The sequence below is a fragment of the Pongo abelii genome, chromosome 18 (assembly GCF_028885655.2).
Source record: "Pongo abelii isolate AG06213 chromosome 18, NHGRI_mPonAbe1-v2.0_pri, whole genome shotgun sequence".
NCBI classification, from domain to species: domain Eukaryota; kingdom Metazoa; phylum Chordata; class Mammalia; order Primates; family Hominidae; genus Pongo; species Pongo abelii.
Genome location: NC_072003.2, coordinates 20,519,908 through 20,540,516, shown reverse-complemented (window position 1 = coordinate 20,540,516; position 20,609 = coordinate 20,519,908). Strand labels below are relative to the sequence as shown.

Below are 20,609 nucleotides of genomic sequence, written 5' to 3'. Positions count from 1 at the left end.
ATGACTCTACTGAATGTAGGTTGGTATCATTCAGTCCACTGAGAGCCTGAATAAAAACCAAAGGCAGAGAAAGGGTGAGTTTGTTTTCTCTGCTTGAGCTGAGACATCCATCCTCTCCTGCCCTTGAGACATCAGAGTTCCAGGTTCTCGAGCCTTCAGACTCAAACTGGGATGCACATCATTGTTCTCCTGGTTCTCAGGACTTTGGACTTGCACTAGAATTACAACCCAGCTTTCCTGATTCTACAGTCTGAAGATGGTAGATTGTGGGACTTCTCAGACTCCATAATGAGGTAAACGAATGTCTCATAATATATCTTTCTTTTTTTAACTTTTATTTTAAGCTCAGGAGTACAAGTGCAGGTTTGTTACATAGGTACACGTGTGTCATGGGGGTTTGCTGTACAAATTATTTCATCACCCAGGAATTAAGCCTAGTACCCATTAGTTATTTTTCATGATCCTCTCCCTCCTCCCACCCTCCACCCTCCAAAAGGCCCCAGTGTGTGTTGTTCCCTTCTATGTACCTATGTGTTCTCGTTATTTAGCTCCCACTTATAAGTGAGAGCATGCGGTATTTAATTTTCTGTTCCTGTGTTAGTTTGCTAAGGGTAATGGCACTATCACTGATCATTAGAGAAATGCAAATCAAAACTGCAGTGAGATACCATCTAAGCCAGTCAGAACGGCTATTATTAAAAGGTAAAAAAATAATAAATGCTGGCAAGGTTGTGGAGAAAAAGGAACGGCTGGGCACGGTGGCTCATGCCTGTAATCCCAGCACTTTGGGAGGCCAAGGTGGGCGGATCGCGAGGTCAGGAGATCGAGACCATCCTGGCTAACACAGTAAAACTCCGTCTCTACTAAAAATACAAAAAACTAGCCGGGCATGGTGGCGGGAGCCTGTAGTCCCAGCTACTCGGGAGGCTGAGGCAGGAGAATGGCGTGAACCTGGGAGGCGGAGCTTGCAGTGAGCCAAGATCACGCCACTGCACTCCAGCCTGGGTGACAGAGTGAGACTCCATCTCAAGAAAAAAAAAAAAAAAAGAACTCTTATACACTGTTGGTGGGAGCATAAATTAGTCTAGCCATTGTGGAAGACAGTGTGGTGATTCCTCAAAGACCTAAAGACAGAAATAATATTCGACCCAGCAATCCCATTACTGGGTATGTACCCAAAGGAATATAAACCATTCCATTATAAAAACACTTCCACACATATGTTTATTGCAGCACTATTTACAATAGCAAAGACATGAAATCAACCTAAATGGCCATCAATGATAGACTGGATAAAGAAAATGTGGTACATATACACCATGGAATACTATGCAGCCATAAAAAAGAATGAGATCATGTCCTTTGCAGGGACATGGATGGAGCTGGAGGCCATAATAAATCTTCCTGTGTATCTCTATATATCCTATTTGTTTTGTTTTTCCAAAAAACCCTGACTAATGCAGAGGCTCAAGCCATCTGTCTTCCACTGGACTTTGCTGTATCACTAATGTTGAGCACAGTGCTTGACATGTAACAGGTACTCAGAAAGTGTTGAATGAGAGAATTGAAATGAGATGCTTAAAAGCTACAGACGACTAATGGCTTCTAGGACAACAGACAATCAGAGTCCCTAGCAATGGCTAATTAAACCATTCCAATCTGATGTCCAAAATATTGTGTGCTAGAGACCCCCTTTCTTTTCCCATTAATTGAACAAGCCCTGTCTTTTTTGCTCTTGTAGTCAATTGTTCTTCAAGTGTAATTAGCCCTTGCATTTTGACAGTAAACGAGACTCCAATACTTTGATAAATGGCTTGTTTCTGGAAAAGGAGTATTTGTGAATAGAAAACTCAGTCATCTTCCCCCTTTCTCCCACCTCTTCCCCCTACTTTGGGTGGCCCTTGGCCTACGCTATTACCTTCAGAAAGGAACAGTGTTTCTTCGAAAAGGATAGCAACACAGAAATAATGGTTATCATTCATTGAACACCGCTTACATGGCAGGTGGGTACATTCTATGCAATGCAACAATCCTGAAAAGTCATTTTAAAATATCTTTATGTTCCAGCTGAGTAAACTGAATGAAGCTCATTGAGACTGAAGAACTTGTTAAAATCCCACAGTTACTAGGAGGCTGAATCAAGATTCAAACACACCCAAGTTTGTCTGATGCCAACATCTGTGCCTTTTCTGTGATTCGGTATCTCCCTTAGACCGTAAGGAGTTGGCCCTTGTTGAGAAACTCCTATGGCCTCACTTGTTAGTGGAACAAATAGCATTGGCTTTGCCTCTTAGCAAGGAACAAACACCCTTCCACTTGGTTCAGATTTCTTAACTCCTGTGATCTGTTTTGGTCTTCTCATTAACCCTCTGGGGGTGGGGGGAGTGAGTGATAATTATCATTCGCATTAGGTAGGAAAATGGATAGTGTCTCACATGGCTTGCAGTGGGCGGGTATGAGCATCAAATCTAGGCAGCCTGACCAACCACGTCCCCTCCCTTAGCCTTTACATGATGTGCTCTTCATCAGCTGTCTAGCCCTTCCCAATTGACAAAGATTCTTTGTTCATATTCGTGATCTCATTTGGTGTGGGGACATGGAGACTGATTTGCTGAATTTTTTTAAAAGATGGAAACACTATGGAAGATCGTCTAAACTAATTCAAATGATTTCCCTTGTCTTGACCCAAGGGGGATGTGTGAATTTCTCAAAATTGTCCATATGACATCATGCTCATTAGGATAGTCACCATCAAAAGAAAAGAAAATAACAAGTGTTGGTGAGGAGGCCAAGAAATTAGAATCTTCGTGTACTATAAATGGGACTGTAAAATGGCATAGGCATTAAGGAAAATTGTATGGAATTTTCTCAAAAAAATAAAAATGGAATTACAATATTATCTCACAACCCCACTTTTGGATATACATGCAAAAAAAAAAAAAATAAGCAGGATATCAAAGAAATCTTAGCACTCTAATGTACATTACCCAACTATTTGTAATAGCCAAGATGTGAGGTCAAATGTCCCTGATGGATGAATGGATGCAGAAAATGTGGTCTATACATGCGATGAATATCATTCAGCCTTAAAAAAGAAGGAAATCTTGCTATATGCTGCAAGTTGGGTGAAACTCAAGGACACTCCACTAAGTGAAATAAGTCAGTCACAAAAGGACAAATGCTCTATGATTCTGATCATAAGAAGTATCTCAAGTAGTCAAAATCATAGGAAGTAGAAAGATGGTTGGTAAGGGCTGGGGGAAAGGAGAGGGGAGGGGGAATTAGTGTTTAATGGGTATAGAGTTTCTGTTTTGTAAGATGCAAGTTTGTGGTGTTCTTGTTTGTTTGTTTGTTTTTTGAGACACAGTCTCGCTCTGTAGCCCAGGCTGGAATGCAGTGGCACAATCTCGCCTCATTGCAACCTCCACCTCCCAGGTTCAAGGGATTTTCCTGCCTCAGCCTACCGAGTAGCTGGGATTACAAATGTATGCCCCCAGGCACAACTAGTTTTTGTGATTTTAGTAGAGATGAGGTTTTGCCATGTTGGCCAGACTGGTCTTGAACTCCTGACCTCAAGTGATCCGCCTGCCTCCCAAAGTGCTGGGGTTACAGGTATGAGCCACTGCGCCTGGCCAGATGAAAAAGTTTTATAGATCTTTTGCATGACAAAGCAACTATACTTAACACTACGGAAATGTACATTAAAAAATGGTGTGAAGATGGTAAATTTAATGTTATTTGTTTTTTACTACAAAGAATTTTTGAAAAAATGAATGCTGCCTGCTTTTTTTTTTTTTTTTTGGTCCAGGGCTATGCTTCTCTCTCAGGTTGTATGTTATTTTCTTTGCCATAGCAACTTTGAGAAGTAAATGGGTGCTTTTGCTACACCTCAGGGGGAATCAGGTAAGTGAGGTAAACCTACCAGAGAGCCCATCTCTTCCAAGGTGCATTCATTCATCTCCCTTAGAATGGAGATGGAGCTATGAAGTAACCAGGGGTGGCATTATCAGTCCCACATGGGGAAACCAAGACTCAGCATGACCACTGGAGTGTTCAGGGTCACCTGAGAGTATTGGTGATGGAGGGTAGGGTGAGACAAGATCCCAGGAATTCTGATGCTGGGTCCAGAGTTAGTGAAGTAGGAGGAGTGGCACATTTTTAAGACTTGGAACTGAAGAAAGTGGTGAGAAACTTGGATGCTTTTCTTATTTTTATTATTCTATGTAAAGAACTTTCTACAGCACTAAAGTGAATAGTTCTGTTGAGTTGTCCAGCCCTGACCCTTGATCTCAATGCCCATCAGCGGCCTCAGACTTGGGCTTTCTTGTAGGCTGCTAGACCACCAGATGTGTGTGACAGGCACATCCTCCAAGGGAGAGGGAACAGCTCCAGCAAAGGCCCTGGAGTCTGGATCAAACTGCCCAGAAGTTGAGGGCCATTGCATTCACATTTTAGTGTGAATAATCAGATGGCTTTCTTCCTGGTGTCCAGATAAGAATTTTGACTAAGAGGAGAGTGGAGGCGATTAGGGACAGTGCAGAGCACCCTGGAGATGTCATCATAGAGCCCTACTTACAATGGGGAGGGAGGTCAAAGGTAAAAACCATTTACTTTGAAACGTGGTGTAAGGTGGCCTTCATGTTTTAAAAAGGAGGAAGGGCTCTCCCTTCCCTGATTTCTCTCGTCTGCCTCAGGACTCAGACTAGCCCTTTTAGCAGAGGGAAGCCTATAGAGAGGAGGTCATATACTAGTTGATTTTTGACTAAGGGCATCTCAAAGATGTACTATTTTTTGCTCCCTGCACTATTTTTTTTTAATGGAACCAACGTTTAAAAATAGGATTTCTGCCTTCTCTTAAAACATCAGATGATCTGGTAACGCTGAGCTCCCGTTCTCACATGGGAACAACTGGCTGGAGCTGAGTGGCAGCCATCTCTTTAGAAAGACGTTAATTTGAAGTTTGCTATAGTCCCCATCATTCCTTATATTTCCCCCAACACTGAGACCCAAGTCACTTGAAAGTCAATATGATAATTCAAACACCAGGATTCTTCACTCATTTGTGGGTTTGTGACCTGTGATATTGTGGATTCGTGACCTTTGGTTTAGAGGTCAAGTATAGGGGTTGTGAATAAAACTTGTGTTTGAATCAGATAAGAACTGTACCAATCTCAAAGACGGTGAATTAAAGATTAAAGAAAATATTGCATGCTTGGCATAATGTGTGGAACACAACAGCTATTGTAAACACCCAGTAGGAATGTAAGCTGCAAGAGGGCAGGTAGAAACCGTGCTAATTTAATCCACTGGGGATATGACATTTGATTCTAATTTAATAGATTTAATTCTTTGCAATATCCCCAGTAACTGTTGAATGAATGAGTGAGTGAATGAATGAATGGATGGATGGATGATGGGAGAGCCCGGTGGAGTTTTAAAGGCTGGAATGAAAAGGAAGGTAGTTATGATAACAGCGTTTCGCTGGGGCTCCAAGGTGCAGCCAGGAAGAAAAGCCCGCTGGGACGTGCCAGGGTTTGTGACTGCACTCCGCTGGCACCCAGACGGTAGGTATCTGCAACGTCCCTTGGGAACCAGACAGGGCTGACTTGCCCAGGACCTGTCAGGGGCATGTCCACCAGCCCTTGCACGGTCTGGTAACTGACAGCATCCTGATTCCTGCACGTTCCCGCCTCTGCCATCTGATCAGCAAAGACAGAGACCCACCCCAGGGATCCACCATCCAAGGGGAGCCCAGCCTTTTCCTCCAAGCCGGGACCGCGCCCACACTAGACATGGCCTCCCTCAGGCTTCACGCAGCAGGACCGCGCCCACAGCCTCCAGGCATCGCGTCCGGCTGGAGAGGCAGCTATCGTCCCACAGTGAACATGGCGGCCGAGGCGGCTTCAGCGCGGGGCGGGCGGTGCCGGGAGGCGCGTCACGTGAGCGGCCCAGCTGGGCGGACCGCGCGCGCGCCCGCCCGCTGGCCCCGCCGGCCGCCGCTCGCTCGCTGGCGCCGCTGCGCTTTGAGGTGTGTTGGGAGTGGAGCTCCCGGGCCGGTGAGGCGCGGCGCTGCGAGATGCGGCGGCGGCTGTGGCGGGGCCGCGGGCCAGGCGGGCGGGCACGGTGATGAGTGTCTGCGGCCGCCGCCATGTCCAAGGTAACGGCGCCCGGGTCCGGGCCGCCGGCGGCGGCGAGCGGGAAGGAGAAGCGCTCCTTCAGCAAGCGGCTGTTTCCGAGCCGCCGCGCTAGCGGCGGCGGCGCGGGGGACTCCGGGGCGTCCGGGCCGGCCGCGCCCTCCTCGCCCTCTTCTGCACGCTCGGTGGGCAGCTTCATGAGCCGCGTTCTCAAGACGCTGTCCACGCTCTCGCACTTTAGCTCTGAGAGCGCCGCCCCGGACCGCGGCGGCCTCTGCAGCTGCTTCCCGCCGGGGCCGGCCGCCGCCGTGCCCGCTGCCGCCCGCCTGTCCCGCGCCGCCAAGCCGGTGCCCGGCGTGGCGGGGCTCCGCAACCACTGCAACACGTGCTTCATGAAGGCCATGCTGCAGTGCCTCAGCAACACCGAGCTCTTCGCGGAGTGCCTGGCGCTGGGCCAGTACCGGGCGGGGCGGCCCGAGCCCTCGCCTGACCCCGAGCAGCCTACGGGCCGCGGCGCGCAGGGCCAGGGCGAGGTCACTGAGCAGCTGGCGCACCTGGTGCGGGCCCTCTGGACCCTGGAGTACACCTCGCAGCACAGCCGCGACTTCAAGGTGAGCCCGCGCGCCGCCGCGCCCCGACTGCACCCGGAGCCCCTGGGGCACCTGCCCGCCCAGGTCTTCCTTCCTTCGGTTCCTCTTGGCCTGGCAGGCTTCTGCATTGGTTGCTCCGAGTGGTCTGGGCAATCGACCAGTGATTGTAAGGAGGTTCATTCATTCATTCATTTATTCACTCAGTCACTCACTCGCTCAACATGTAATTATTGAGAGCTTACTACATAACATGCCCATACTCTGTGATAATAGGCAATGGGAGTGACGTTGCAATGAACAAGACTGTCCGCCTTCATGGAACTTGCATTTTTGTGGGGTGGGAGTGTTGAGCATGGGTTCAAATCCTGATTCTGCCACTTACTAGCAATGTGACCTCGGGTAAGTTAAGCAGCCTCTCTGTGCTTACAGTTTCTTCATCTGGGACCTACTTTATAAGGTGGTTGTGAGCTGCAAACAAGTTGATATATTAGGTCGAACACTGTGGAATTATCCATATTTCACCGTTTTTTATTTACAGATTGGCACTTTTATAGGGTTCAACCTGATAAGTAAAATACTTCAATATCATGTGTATTTGCTGCTATTATTTTTGTTATTAAAGACTTGAAGAAGTTAACGAGGTAATATCAGATAGTGGTTTGAAGAAAAAAAACCTGCTGATGTGATTGATGTGCTGACAGGCTACTTTTTATTTTTATTTTGTTTTTAGAGACAGGGTCTTGCTCTGTTGCCCAGGCTGGTCTTGAACTCTTGTCCTCAAGCCACCCTCCCCTCTTTGGCTTCCCAAAGTGCTGAGATTACAGGTATGAGCCACTATGCCCAGGCTTTTTTTTTTTTTTTTTTTTAAGAGACAGGGTCGCTCTGTATCCAGGTTAGTGTTCAATGGTGCAGTCATAGCTTACTGCAGCCTCAAACTTGGGCTCAAGCAATCCTCCCACCTCAGCCTCTGCAGTAGCTGGGACGACAGGTGCCTGCCACCACTCTCAGCTAATTAAAACTTTTTTTTTCTTGTAGAGACAATTCTTGGTATATTGCCTAGGCTGGTCTTGAATTCCTGGCCTCAAGTGATCCTCTCGTCTCGGCCTCCCAAAGTGCTGAGATTATAGGCATGAGGCACCATGTATGGCTGCTATGATTCCCTTTAACCCCCATAGTAACTAGTCGTGACCCTTGTGTGCATATTCATGAGCAAATGAATGAGCAGGGAATTAACTTCTCTATTTACTTTACTTTGAGCAATGATGGGAGCAGAGAAAGGCTGTTTCCAAACTCTAGAGAAGGAAATTAAACACTTTCTTTATTTGAAGGTTATGGCTCTCTGTAGCTGGAGAAGAATAATAGTAAGAACTTATTCCCTGACCAGAGTTGCTCCCAGTAATTACACAGATACATTAAGTTGGAAAGTTCTTTAATCTTCTAAAAATAAGAGTTCCTTTTTAACAGTACAGTGACGACTTGGTGAATCTTCCTCGTTTCAGAGTCTTCGTGTCGTGGAAGTTGTAATAAACTAGGGTAGCTAAGGAAAAGGACAAACTCCTTTAAAAGCAACAGCTGGTGGAAAATATCTACTAGTTAATGATTTCACAATTTTACTAGTGACAGGAAGAAAGGAGAGTAGCTTAATTTCCCTTCAGATGGGAAAGAAAGGACTATTGGCTGCTTTTTATTTTATATCCAGCTGGAGGAAGGGGTTAGTTACCCTTCAGGTTCTATTGTGATGTCAGGCAGCTGGTTAAGCTGTTGTAGCTGCCGCCACCCCTTCCCAGATTCTGTCAAGCGTCAGAGGGTAGAGCTGGGGGAGGTGGAGGGCATCCAGGGTCAGAGGCTACTCTTTCCCTTTTGAAAATCTGTGAGCCTATGAGTTTTGAATGTAGTGAGACTCCTAGTGCAGCTGAGATCTTGGGCAGGTCACTGAGCCTCAGTTTCCATATTTTCCTTTTCATTGCCACATAGTAATACCATCCTCACAGATCGTGGTGTTTAACAACCATCGACTCCTTTACACCTGAGTGGTGAAAACATTTTAGCAAGAACAACCAACCAACACACCAACCAACCCAGCCTGTGACAGCAGGTCTGGGACATAAGAAAGGGATGCTGGTAGGACAGAGGCGTAGAAAGGATCTTGCAAAATATCACCATAGTTAAGTGCTGACGAGAAGTACGCTCCACCTCTACACTTTCACTGGGTCTAGCTTTGCAAGTCTGATTGTTTTATAGCTTACCTTTGATGCGTAGATGCTCTAGGGTTTTTTAAATTTTTTTATTTTTGTGAGACAGAGTCTTGCTCTGTCACCCAGGCTGGAGTGCAGTGGCATGATCTCGGCTCATTGCAACCTCCACCTCCCGGGTTCAAGCAATTCTCCTGCCTCAGCCTCCCAAGTAGCTGGGATTACAGGCACCCACCACCACACCTGGCTAATTTCTGTATTTTTAGCAGAGACGGGGTTTCACCATGTTGGCTAGGCTGGTCTTGAACTCCTGACCTCCGGTGATCCACCCGCCTCAGCCTCGTGCTAGGATTACAGGCATGAGGCACCATGCCCGGCCATGATGCTCTAAGTTTTGACCACTTGAATTTCAGACTGTTTTTGAAGAGGTGGTATTTATTTATATCTCCAGTGTTCTAGTGCTGGATGACTCACTGAGGAGTATGTCCCGGAGAGGGCACTCACTTCTCAGTATGATACATTCTGTGCCATTGTATCATCGTTGAATAACACAATGATAATCCATGTGCCTGGCATTTTGGGGAATGAGTCTTTTACATAAGTGACTTCTGAGGTAACTACTTATTTGAACATCAGATCCTTACAATTTTAACCTTTTCTTTTGATTAGATGGCTTGATCATATTATTTTGTACTCATTGCCAGGGTGAGAATCCTAGACATACTCATTTGTTCCTTGGTGACTTAGGGTTGTTATGAACATCATTGATTGATCTCCTTTTAGGTAATATGGAGGTTTCTTTTGGGGCTAGTGGGACTACATAGGCCCTATTGAGTGGTTCTGGATTGCTATATTGTTCGAATTCTTATTTCTCCTATGATATTTGCTTTCATTGCTCCCTACCATCTTCATGCTAGTTTTCTCTTGCTTTATCCTGTTGCTGGGATCCTGTACCTCCTACTTCCTCCTGTACTTTTCTTCTTTTCTTTTGAGACAGAATCTCACTCTGTCTCCCAGGCTGGAGTGCAGTGGTGTGATCATGGCTCACTGTAGCCTCTATCTCCCAGGCTCAAGTAATCTTCTCACCTCAGCTCCCCGGTGGCCGGGACCACAGGTGTGCGCCACCATGCCTGGCTAATTTTTAAATTTTTGGTAGAAACCAGGTCTCTCTTTGTTGCCTGGGCTGGTCTCAAACTCTTGGCCACAAGTGATCTTTCTGCCTTGGCCTCCCAAAGTGTTGAGATTATAGGCATGAGACACCATGCCTGACTATTTTGCAGTTTCTAATCTGCTTTTTAGTTAAGTAACTAGATAAATGGAATCGGCTCTAAATAAGATTAACTAAACTGAGTTAGAGTCTGAGCGTCTGACTAAATTAAGAAACTTTAGTGTTTTTCCATTTTAATGTCAACTTTTTAATTTTTTATTTAATTTATTTATTTATTTGTTTGTTTATTTATTTGAGATGCAGCCTTGTTCTGTTGTCCAGGCTGGTGTGCAGTGGCATGATCTCGGCTCACTGAAACCTCCACCTCCCAGGTTCAAGTGCTTCTCCTCCTTCAGCCTCATGAGTAGCTGGAATTACAGGCGTGCACCACCACGCCTGGCTAATTTTTGTATTTTTAGTAGAGACAGGGTTTCACCCTGTTGGCCAGGTTGGTCTCGAACTCCTGACCTCAGGTGATCCATCCACCTCGGCCTCCCAGAGTCCGAGGATTACAGGCGTGAGCTGCTGCGCCCAGCCTAATGTCAACTTTTTGAACAAAGTATGGCATACATACAGAAAAATATATATGTCGTTAGCGTACAGGTTGATGTGTTATCCTAAAGTGATAATTTGTAACCCAGATCAAGAAATAGGACATCTCTAACACTCCAGAAGGTACCCTTTCTGGAATGTTAGACTGTCTTCTAACACCATCCATTAGACCGTCTTCTAACACCATTGATTAAACATAGACTGTCTTCTAACACCATCGATTAGTTTTGTCTGTTGTTGGACTTTATTGTGAGTGAAATAAGTATATATTGTTTTAAAAACAGCTTTATTGAGATACAGTTAACCTACGATTTAATTCATCCATTTAGTGTACAGTTCGATTATATTCTTGGAGTTGTGCAAACATTATCACAATCAATTTTAGAACATTTTTAATTACCCCCCAAAAAACCCCATACTCATTAGCAGTCACTCCTTATTTCTGTGGAATATTCCAGCCCTACATGAACGCTAAGCTACATTGTGTCTCTATCTAGTCTGGACATTTCAGATAAAAGGAATCATATATGTGGCCTTTTGCATCTGGCTTCTTTCACTTAGCATGATATTTTCAAGATTAATCATCTTGTAGTATATATCATACTACATTCCTTTTTATAGCTGCAAAATATTCTATTATATGAATATTTCACATTTTGTTTATTCATCTGCTGATGGACGTTTGAGTTGTTTCTACTTTGGCAATTATAAATAATGCTGCTGTGAACATTCACGTACAGATTTTTATGTGGAGATGTGTTTTTGTTCCTCAGGTATATTTTAGAGATGGAATTGCTGGGTCATATGGTAACTGTGTTTAATTGTTTGAGGAGCTGTCAGGCACTTTGCCAATGTTGCCATACCATTTTATTCCCACGAGGACTGTGTGAGGGTTCCAGTTTTTCCATATCCTTCTCAACACTTGTTAATGTCTGTCTTTTTCTTTATAGCCGTTTGAGTAGGCGTGAAGTGGTATCTCATTGTGGTTTTGGTTTGCAATAAGTATATATTCTTTTGTGTCTGGGTTCTTTTGCTAAAATTTGATAATAGATAACATCTATTTCTGTAAGAGTAGTGTCTAAAGTTTTGTAGGAAACATGGAAAATATATGCAAGTTGAAATAATAAAATTGACTTACTTGCCTTCCCCTCCCCTGTGTGTGTATAACGTAATTGATATCAAAGCATATATCCAGATTTTCGTCATGTGATCTTAATTTTGTATTGTCTTATGAGTAATTTTCATCATAAAAACTTTTCAGATCATTATATGAAGGTACTATAACCTATTTTTGGGCATGTAGATGGCTTCTGTTTGTAATGAATGTATATTGTACATTAATCTTTCACTTTTGATTATTTCTTGAGGCTACATAAAACGAAATTCCTTTCAGTAGTTACCTATTTCAAAGGCTCTTAAATCATATTATTACCTTATTTACAGAAGGATTTTACCACTAGCATTGTTAAGAATGTGTGGTACCCCACTGTTGTTATTAAAAAAGAAATCTTTAAGTTGCTAAGTAGAAAATAGCATTTCATTGTTTTAATTTGCATTTCTTTGGTTAGTAGGGAGAACAGCTTGATCTATTCTTTGAAGTTACTATGTGATAGTAGCATTTTGATACTAGGGAATAGCCCTATTTTGATTTCACACTCTTCTCTTTGTTTACTGTCTGTATATTCACACACTCATCCATTTAGCATCCACATAAGACAGGCAGGTGACCAAGGCCTGAACTGACTAGAATTGGTAAAGATTAGGCCGGGCCCGGCCAGGCCTAGGCTGGGAAGGTTCTAAATTGTACTTTGCTAGGAGAAGACTGGAGCCAGGATGAGCTGGAGGTGTCTGTGCTGGTTTTTAGGAGATCTGATTCTTGTGTCCAGGATTGAAAGAATGAGCGGAGGCTGTGATTGATTGGAGGCCTAAGAGTCAGCCTGGCTTGCCTGTCAAGTATCCATAGGGTTGGCTGTGTAGAGTGCCACAGCAGGTCTGTGACTTGCAAGCATCTCAGGCAGTTAAAATTTACTGGGAGTACTCTGGGTTTATGGCGATGTGAATGCATAATTTATAGTGAAACTTGCTGGATCTGCTTATGAATAGTCTCCCTTAGTTACTACTAAGTGATGTTGCAGTTATAAAAATGCAATAGCAGAATAATGAGTCAACGCAAGGTTATTTCCAGAATATTTTGGATCCCCTTATAAAATCGGCTTCAGTCAAAAACATTTTAGGTCTGTTGTAATAAAATGTCAGTATATTCAAAATCAAGAGGATTTTGCCTCTTGTGTGTGTGTATATAATCTGTGTGTGTTTATAGAAGAAATATATGCATCTTTGGCTTAGGGGTAGTTCAAGGCCTTATCTCATTTTTCCTCTAGTCCTTGCCTTTCCCACCTTATTCTGCCTCCTGGGATGTATAGGTCACTTTACTTCACGGAGAGGAGCACCACTCAGTGAAGAACATTGATTGGCTCTTGTGCTGTGGGCAGGGTCATTGTGCTGAGTTCGTAAGTCTGTATGTTCCTTCTCTACCTTCTTTTACTTGCTCAGAAAGCTGCCACTGCCATTCTTTTTTTCTCTTCCTAGGGTTAAGCATTCATCTCCCACCACCTGGCAAGCCAGGATGGCCTCAAAAGGCCACTGGATGTAGCTGTAGGGATACATTCTTTTTCTCTCTCTAATTTTCCTTTGATGCTGGCTGCTGTCTCTTTCCCCAGTGGTTAAGATCCAGAGGTTGGTTTGGGCTTTGGGTTTAGAGTTACTATAAATGGAAAACTTTGGTTTAAAGCTCCATAGGTCTGTCTCTTGTTTTTAAACAGCCTGAGATATCATTGACACATAAAAATTGTGTATATTTAAAGTGTACAACTTGATGCTTTTTAAACCCTCAACCATTTGTAATGTTTCATGACAGGAATATATAATAATTTATTATATATTTAGGTGGCTTTTCAGTTTTAACTTTAACTCTTTCAGATTATCATTCTTCCTGTATGATGATCAACTTGCATTGGGACTGGACGTTTGCTTTTTTGTGTTGATTGTAAGTCAAAATTTCCCCCCTTCCTCCTTAAAAAAAGGGTTTGTTTTACTATAGTTTTGAATGGTAGATTGTGTTGGAAAAATGAGAAAGGGTCCAAAAAGAAGATACTTTTGAGTTACTTGAGTTAGTTGATTGGGTAGTTAAATACATTTTGGTGACCTGAGCTGACTCTAAACTTGGAGTCAGCAAGTCTTGGCCACTTAAGTTGTGCGGGGAAGGATGAACTATTGGTGGAATTAATCTCCACCAGAAGAGCAGCTTGAGCATTTAAGGTGAAGAACACCCCCTTTACATTACTGATGAGAGACAGATGGAGTTCCCTGAAGCCAGATCTTTGTCTCTGGTGTGTTTGCTTTCTCTAGCATCCTGGGACACTTGGGCAGGACATAGTTCTTCACATGCTGCAACTTGATCATTCTACATTGTCTGCATTCCTCCTTATTTCTCAAATAACATGCCAATTAGATAAACGGCATTTTTGTTTCTGGGCCATATTTCAGTCATAGGAAGAAATACAAATTGCAACAAAACAAAAACTGCTTAACAAGGATTTATTTAAGAGCAGATAAATTCCCTGAAGCCTCAGGGTTGGTGCAGCTGTAGTTTAGTCGTGCTTTATGTCTAACTGAGAATTGACATTTAGAATGAAGAACGTGAGCCCTGTAGGATGCTGAGTCCTATATGGGGACAAATCATTTTAAGGTACTTTGTTGAAGAAGGATTATGGGCAAAAATATTTTAAGGCTTTTTTAATCAGCTGAGGTTGAAGAATAGTGGTAACTGGCCGGGCACGGTGGCTCATGCCTATAATCCCAGCACTGTGGGAGGCTGAGGCAGGCGGCTCACTTGAGGTCAGGAGTTTGAGACCAGCCTGGCCAACATGGTAAAACCCGTCTCTACAAAAAATACAAAAATCAGCTGGGCATGGTGATATGCGCCTGTAATCCCAGCTACTTGGAAGGCTGAGGCAGGAGAATCGCTTGAACTCGGGAGGCGGAGGTCGCAGTGAGCTGAGATTGTGCCACCGCACTCCAGCCTGGGGGACAAAGTGAGACTGTCTCAAAAAAAAGAAAGAAAAAAAGAAGAGTGGTGACTTTGAAAAGTTACTTTGTTTCTCTGAGGCTAAGTTTTTTCATCCATAAATAAGAATACAGCATAGGGAATTTCCTAAGGGTGAATTTATTTATTTTATTTTATTATTTTTTTGAGACAGAGCCTTGCAGTGTTGCCCAGGCTGCAGTGCGGTGATGCGATCTCAGTTGACTGCAACCTCCGCCTCCTGGGTTCAAGCGACCCTCCTGCCTCAGCCTCTAGAGTAGCTGGGATTACAGGCATGAGCCACTGCACCCAGCCATTAAGGGTGAATTTTATAGAAAATAACATCTATAAGCAATAAGCGTAATGCCTGATACAGTGTAAGCGCTCTATAAGTATTAACTGTTATTGTTACCCTTTGCACCAAGCATTGTATTTGCTAGGTATTGGGGAAGTAATATTGAGTAAGACATTATTCCTGTTCACTGTCTAGTGATGCATGTGAGATGGTATGTCCTGGAGATATGAATAAAACGTAATGTAAGAAGTCATATAATGCGCTTATGACAAAGGAGCCTCCCATAAGTTTTGGTGCTTTTGGAAGTGAAACTCTGGAGCTTTTCCAATGTGGCTGTGTTTGTTCTCAGACTTGGCTTCACGTTAGAAATAGTCATTAAAAATAAGTCATACTTGAAAAAAAAATTAACAGTGGGCTGCTGCCAGGACATGGTTTTTATTTTTAACTTTCCCCAGGTAATTCTAATGTGCAGCCAGGATAGAGAACTAATGCTTTAGATATTTTCTCGTTTTCTTTCTCTTTGGCATTTTTAAGGATTGTGTGGTATCATAGGGTAATTCTTTTCTTTTTTTATTCTATTTTTCAAAACTAACATAATAGCATCTGTACAGAGTTTTAGACTTTACAAAATGCTTTTATGATCTCATTAAAGCCTTACAGTAATCCTTTTAGAAAAGCATAACTATCACCATTCCCATTTTGCAGAAAAGATGACTGAGGCTCAGAGAAGCACGTGTTAAGTAAAAAATGGTAGAAAGTTCGGGTGGAGAGACTGACACCTGTAATCCCAGCACTTTGAGAGGCTGAAATGGGAGGATCACTTGAAGTCAGGAGTTCGAGACCAGCCTGGCCAACATGGTGAAACCCCATCTCTACTAAAAATACAAAAATTAGCGGGACGTGGTGGCGTGCACCTGTAGTCCCAGCTACTTGGAGGCTGAGGCAGGAGAATTGCTTGAACCCGGGAGGTGGAAGTTGCAGTGAGCTGAGATCGCACTACTGCGCTCCAGCCTGGGCAGAGAGAGACTCCATGTCAACAACAACAACAACAACAACAAAAATAAGAAAATGAAAAAAATCAAAAGTAGTAGAATGAGAACTTGAACTCTGGTATTCATAATCCAGTCTTTCTTTTTCTACTGCATTTCTAGCAGAAAGTTTTTACCATTGTGTAAATACTTACTTGGAGGTCTTCTCTTGCTACTTGTATAATCAGTTGGGACAACTTTTGCTCCTTGTTTGTCTGGCTGAATCCACTTATAGGATATTCCTTTCACTATTTCTCCCTTTTTTCCTGGCTCTTGACCATACTTCAACCCTTAGTTTTGTGGTTTCACGAGTCAGTTATAATTTCTTGAAATGCAGTAACCATTACTCAGCCCCTTTATTATAGCCTTTTCTTTTAGGTGAGGAATGCATACTTTACTAGTCGTTATTCAGCAATGAGTCTTTGCCACTAGGTCTTTGTGGTACATATGAATTTGCTTAAAATCTGACACTAATCTTACAGCAGTGCAGATATTCTTTGCTATACAAATCTATTTCGTTCCTGAGTTTGCATCCTGAGAACTTGGATATGATGGACACCTATACTTGAGTTATCCTATGCTTGGCCCTTGTGCCTGGAAGGATCAGGAGCTCTGTACAGGTTGACCCTCCTAAATCTGACAATCTGAAATCTGAAATGCTCCAAAATTTGAAACTTTCTGAGCACTCACATGATGCTCAAAAGAAATGCTCATTGGAGCATTTTGGATTTTGAATTTTCAAATTTGGGATACTCAGCTGGTAAGTATAATACAAATAATCAGAAATCTGAAAAAAATATGAACTCTGAAATACCTATGGTTCTGAACATTTTGGATAAGGGATACTCAACCTGTACCAGGAATAACATGCTTTTCTCTGTGGCCAAATGTGAACAGAGTCCAAGGAATGTGTGTGGCATTTGCTCCTGTCCTCATCAGGTTGTCTTTCCATCCTGGATGGAAGCCCCCTTTCCCTGTGCCTCATTTCTCTCTCCTCTCCCACCAGGGTCCCCTGCTTATCTTTCTGAGGAGGGAGAGTGGTTTGAAGGGTGTGGTGGAGGGCATTCCAGCCCTAGGGGAAGTACATATGAAAGCCTAGAGGCCTTAGGGTCCCTTTCAAGGGGCTGTTGCCCCAGCCAGCAAATATTAGGGGCCTCTCAGTCTTATTTGTCTCCTCTCCCCTCAGAGGAGAAGATAAGGAGGAAGAATAGATGAAGGGCACAGAAGGCCCTATTTATTCTGTGTCCTAGTATGTCATACTATTGCATGGACACTATATTACCATTTTTTCATGAGTCGTATCTGTTTTTACAGTGTTCATCTATTTGTACAAATTTTATCCCTTATGTTTTAGCTAATTATTCTTCATCAACTTAGTAGGCGTCCTGAAAGTAAAATTCAAACGATGAAACTTTTCTCAAGACAAGCGCTTATTATTTTATTTCCAGCAGCAGCCCATAAGCCAGATTTCACTTTTAGATACTACCCAGCTGTTTGCATTTCATCTATTTCTTTTTCTAAAAATGTAAATACTATTGTCCTCCTGAGTTCTTCTGTTTTTGTTTGTTTGTTTTTGTTTTTGTCCGTGATCACTGGAAACAAATTTTGTGTTTCTTCTGGCATAGAATCAAAGAAAGTGGGCAATGATTGGGTTTGATGAGTCTTGCAAGCTACCCTTCTTCCCAAAAGAGAAGTCCAACTCCCGATCATTCATGTCAGACCAGTATTGCCACATCCATTTCCCATGGGTGGAAGTCACCAGTGACCGACCGTTGCTTTTTCTTCTTCTTCCTGGAGTTAGGTGAAGGATGTCTTGGACCAGTCAGTATCTTTTCCCTGGAGCCCGGGATGCTTCAGCCTCTTTACTAGGGCTCTACAGGAAGAAAGACCCTCATGTCTAATTTTATGGCTCTTTTCTTTTCTGACCCATGTTTCCAACTCTTTTTTTTTTTTTTTTTCTTTAAGGGAAAAAAATAAAAACATTCTCTCTTTGAAGGGTAAGGAGAAATTTTATGAAACTTGAAAACCCGGTAAGTGTTTTGCCTTTTACTTTATTATTTAGTAACTATATGCTAAGGATCATCCCAACTGAGGGGAAAATAGGAGCAGGGGTCAAACTTGTTTATAGTAGGATGTACAGGATTTAAGCCAGGAGACCAAGAGACTCAGTTTAATATTTTTTTCCAAACAGAAACACTATACCCAAATTCTGTAAAATAGACACAAATATGTAAGATTAATTTTAAGAAGGTGCATGTTATTTTTTCTTTTCTTTTCTATTTTTTTTTATTTATTTTAAATAGAGACAGGGTCTCGATATGTTGCCCAGGTTGGTCTAGAACTGGGCTCAAGCCATCCTCCTGCCTTGGCCTCCCAATGTGCTGAGATTACAAGCATAAGCCAGCACACCTGGCCCACATTCTGTTTTCTATAGAAATGACATCAATAATTTCTCAGATTGTAGCAATGCTTCTATTTACAGAGGACATTGATAATCAACTTTTTCAAAACTGCAAACATACAGAAAGATTAATTTAGGACATCAAATAAACTAAGGTTTAATTATGAAAAAAGATCGTAAAAGGCAAATCAAAGCAACATCAGATGTGACCAAAAACGTATACCAGATCACTTGCCGGGACTCTTGGGGAAGGGCTTGGGTGAAGATTTGGGATGCAGGGGTCTCATCTGCTCATTTGGTGAACCAGGATTCGAATCACAGGTTCAGTGAGTTGCCTCTGATAACCAGTGGTTTGTGGCAGAGCCGGAGCTTGAGCTTAGGATTCTTGACTCCTACTGCTTTTCTTTTTTCTGTGATACATACTAAAGGATTGGCCATTAGATTCTTCTGTGTTTTGTTTTGTCTGGGGAAGAGGTAAGATAAGTAGTCCCCTGGGTATCTGCAGTGGGAATAAGTTACCATTGTGAGGGGTAAAAAGAGGCAGAAGAGGACCTTTTGTGTTTGTGTATTGAGATTTTCTTTTCCTTAAATTTCCTTTAGGGTCTGATATAGTGATTTAGGGTGGGGTTGACCCAGAATGGTTTTTGCCCTAGTTATGAGGATTGTGGACGTTCTGTTACCTGTTTGGTTGTGCCCAACAAACATGTTGTTGAGCAGCATTGGCACTCTGCCTTAGAACACAGCAGTTGGTGGATAAGTGTGGATGAGTTGAAGTGATAGTGGACAGAAGCGTAAATAAATTTAATGCAGTCTTGATAATTGAACGTACTCTCCACCCTGAAATCTGAATGGATGCTGTGTATAAAATATCTGCTTTGAAATGTGAGGAAGAGTTTGATTTCAGTTAATTTGTTAGGAATGTCTATGCTGAAACTTTTTTTTTTTTTTTCTATTTTTTCCCCATTGGGAGTCAATTAAGAGAGAGGATTCAGAACAGAAGCTTGCTGTACTTCTGACAGTTTGTGTGGCCCAACTCTATGCTATGAGATTGTCATTACCCCTGTTACACGTAAGAGCTCCTCTTGGCAGTTGTCCTCTACTTTCTTTACAAAATAAACTCAAAAAACCAGGTTCCCTGCTTTCCTATCGCTAGTTTATCTGCATCCAGGACTATCTTTACCTCCTTCTCTTCCATCTCTCCTACCTACCTTCTGTTTAAGGCCAGTTCCTCTGCAGCCTCTTTTAAATCAATCTCTCCTTTTCCCCTTACCAAAGAATCACCTTTTTTTTTTTTTTTTTTTGAGTAAGGGTCTTGCTCCATTGCCCAGGCTGGAGTGCAGTGATGCGATCTCAGCTCACTGCAATCTCCACCTCCCAGGTTCAAGCAACTCTCCTGCCTCAGTCGCCTAAGTAGTTGGGATTACAGGCGCCCACCACCACGCCTGGCTAACTTCTGTATTTTTAGTAGAGATGGGGTTTCACCATGTTGGCGAGGCTGATGTTGAACTCCTGACCTCAGGTCATCCACCCACCTCAGCCTCCCAAAGTGCTGGGATTACAGGTTTGAGCCACTGTACCCAGCCTGAAGAATCATCTTTATTCAGATATCTCCTTTCTGTTAGCTCCTTCCCTTAGCCTGTGGGTCCCTCTGCTCCTGAAGGTCCCCTCCAGATGGTCACAGCATCTTTCCTCCATCCTTTTATAACTGAGCTCCTTGGTGATGAAGAATGATCTCTGGCAGTCATTCAAACCCTTGCCTTGTTTCTTTTAACCCTCTCTGATAAATATTCTGCTTCATTGAGATTACATGAGCAAGCAGCCTCTTAATTTGCTATTCTAGAGGATCTGCCTCAGAGCCTGCCTGACTTGCCTTTTCTGCAGTAGTTTTCATTGTTGCTTCCGCCTCCGTGGAGGTTTCTCTGTCCTCACTTGTATGATGCCACTCTCTCTCTCCTGGCTGCCACCTCTTTGCTTCTTCACGGGCAGCTTTTCTGTGACCTTTTCCAGTGTTCAAGATTCTGTCCCGGCTGCTTCCTCTTCTTACCAGATGTTCCCTGGGTTCTGTCTCATGTGATAGGCGTGTGCTGCTCTGATTCAAATTTCCAGCTCAAATCTGTTTCCCGAGC

General features: G+C 43.2%; 2 protein-coding genes across 11 annotated transcripts in view; one reads left to right on the top strand and one right to left on the bottom strand.

The window, feature by feature from the left end:
* Positions 1–20,609, bottom strand: part of LOC129050924 (ubiquitin carboxyl-terminal hydrolase 31-like) — a 363,751-nt gene that overhangs the window by 121,399 nt on the left and 221,743 nt on the right. The window lies entirely within an intron of this gene.
* LOC100452602 (ubiquitin carboxyl-terminal hydrolase 31) overlaps positions 5,973–20,609 on the top strand; it is a 58,402-nt gene continuing 43,765 nt past the window's right edge. For all 4 annotated transcript variants that reach the window (XR_010137825.1, XR_010137824.1, XM_054534773.2 and 1 more), the window contains exon 1: positions 5,973–6,745. Coding sequence is in view for 2 of the 4 variants with exons in the window: in XM_054534773.2 (XP_054390748.1) it covers positions 6,149–6,745 (597 nt within the window). In the remaining 2 variants the exon portion in view is untranslated. The remainder of the gene's footprint in view (positions 6,746–20,609) is intronic.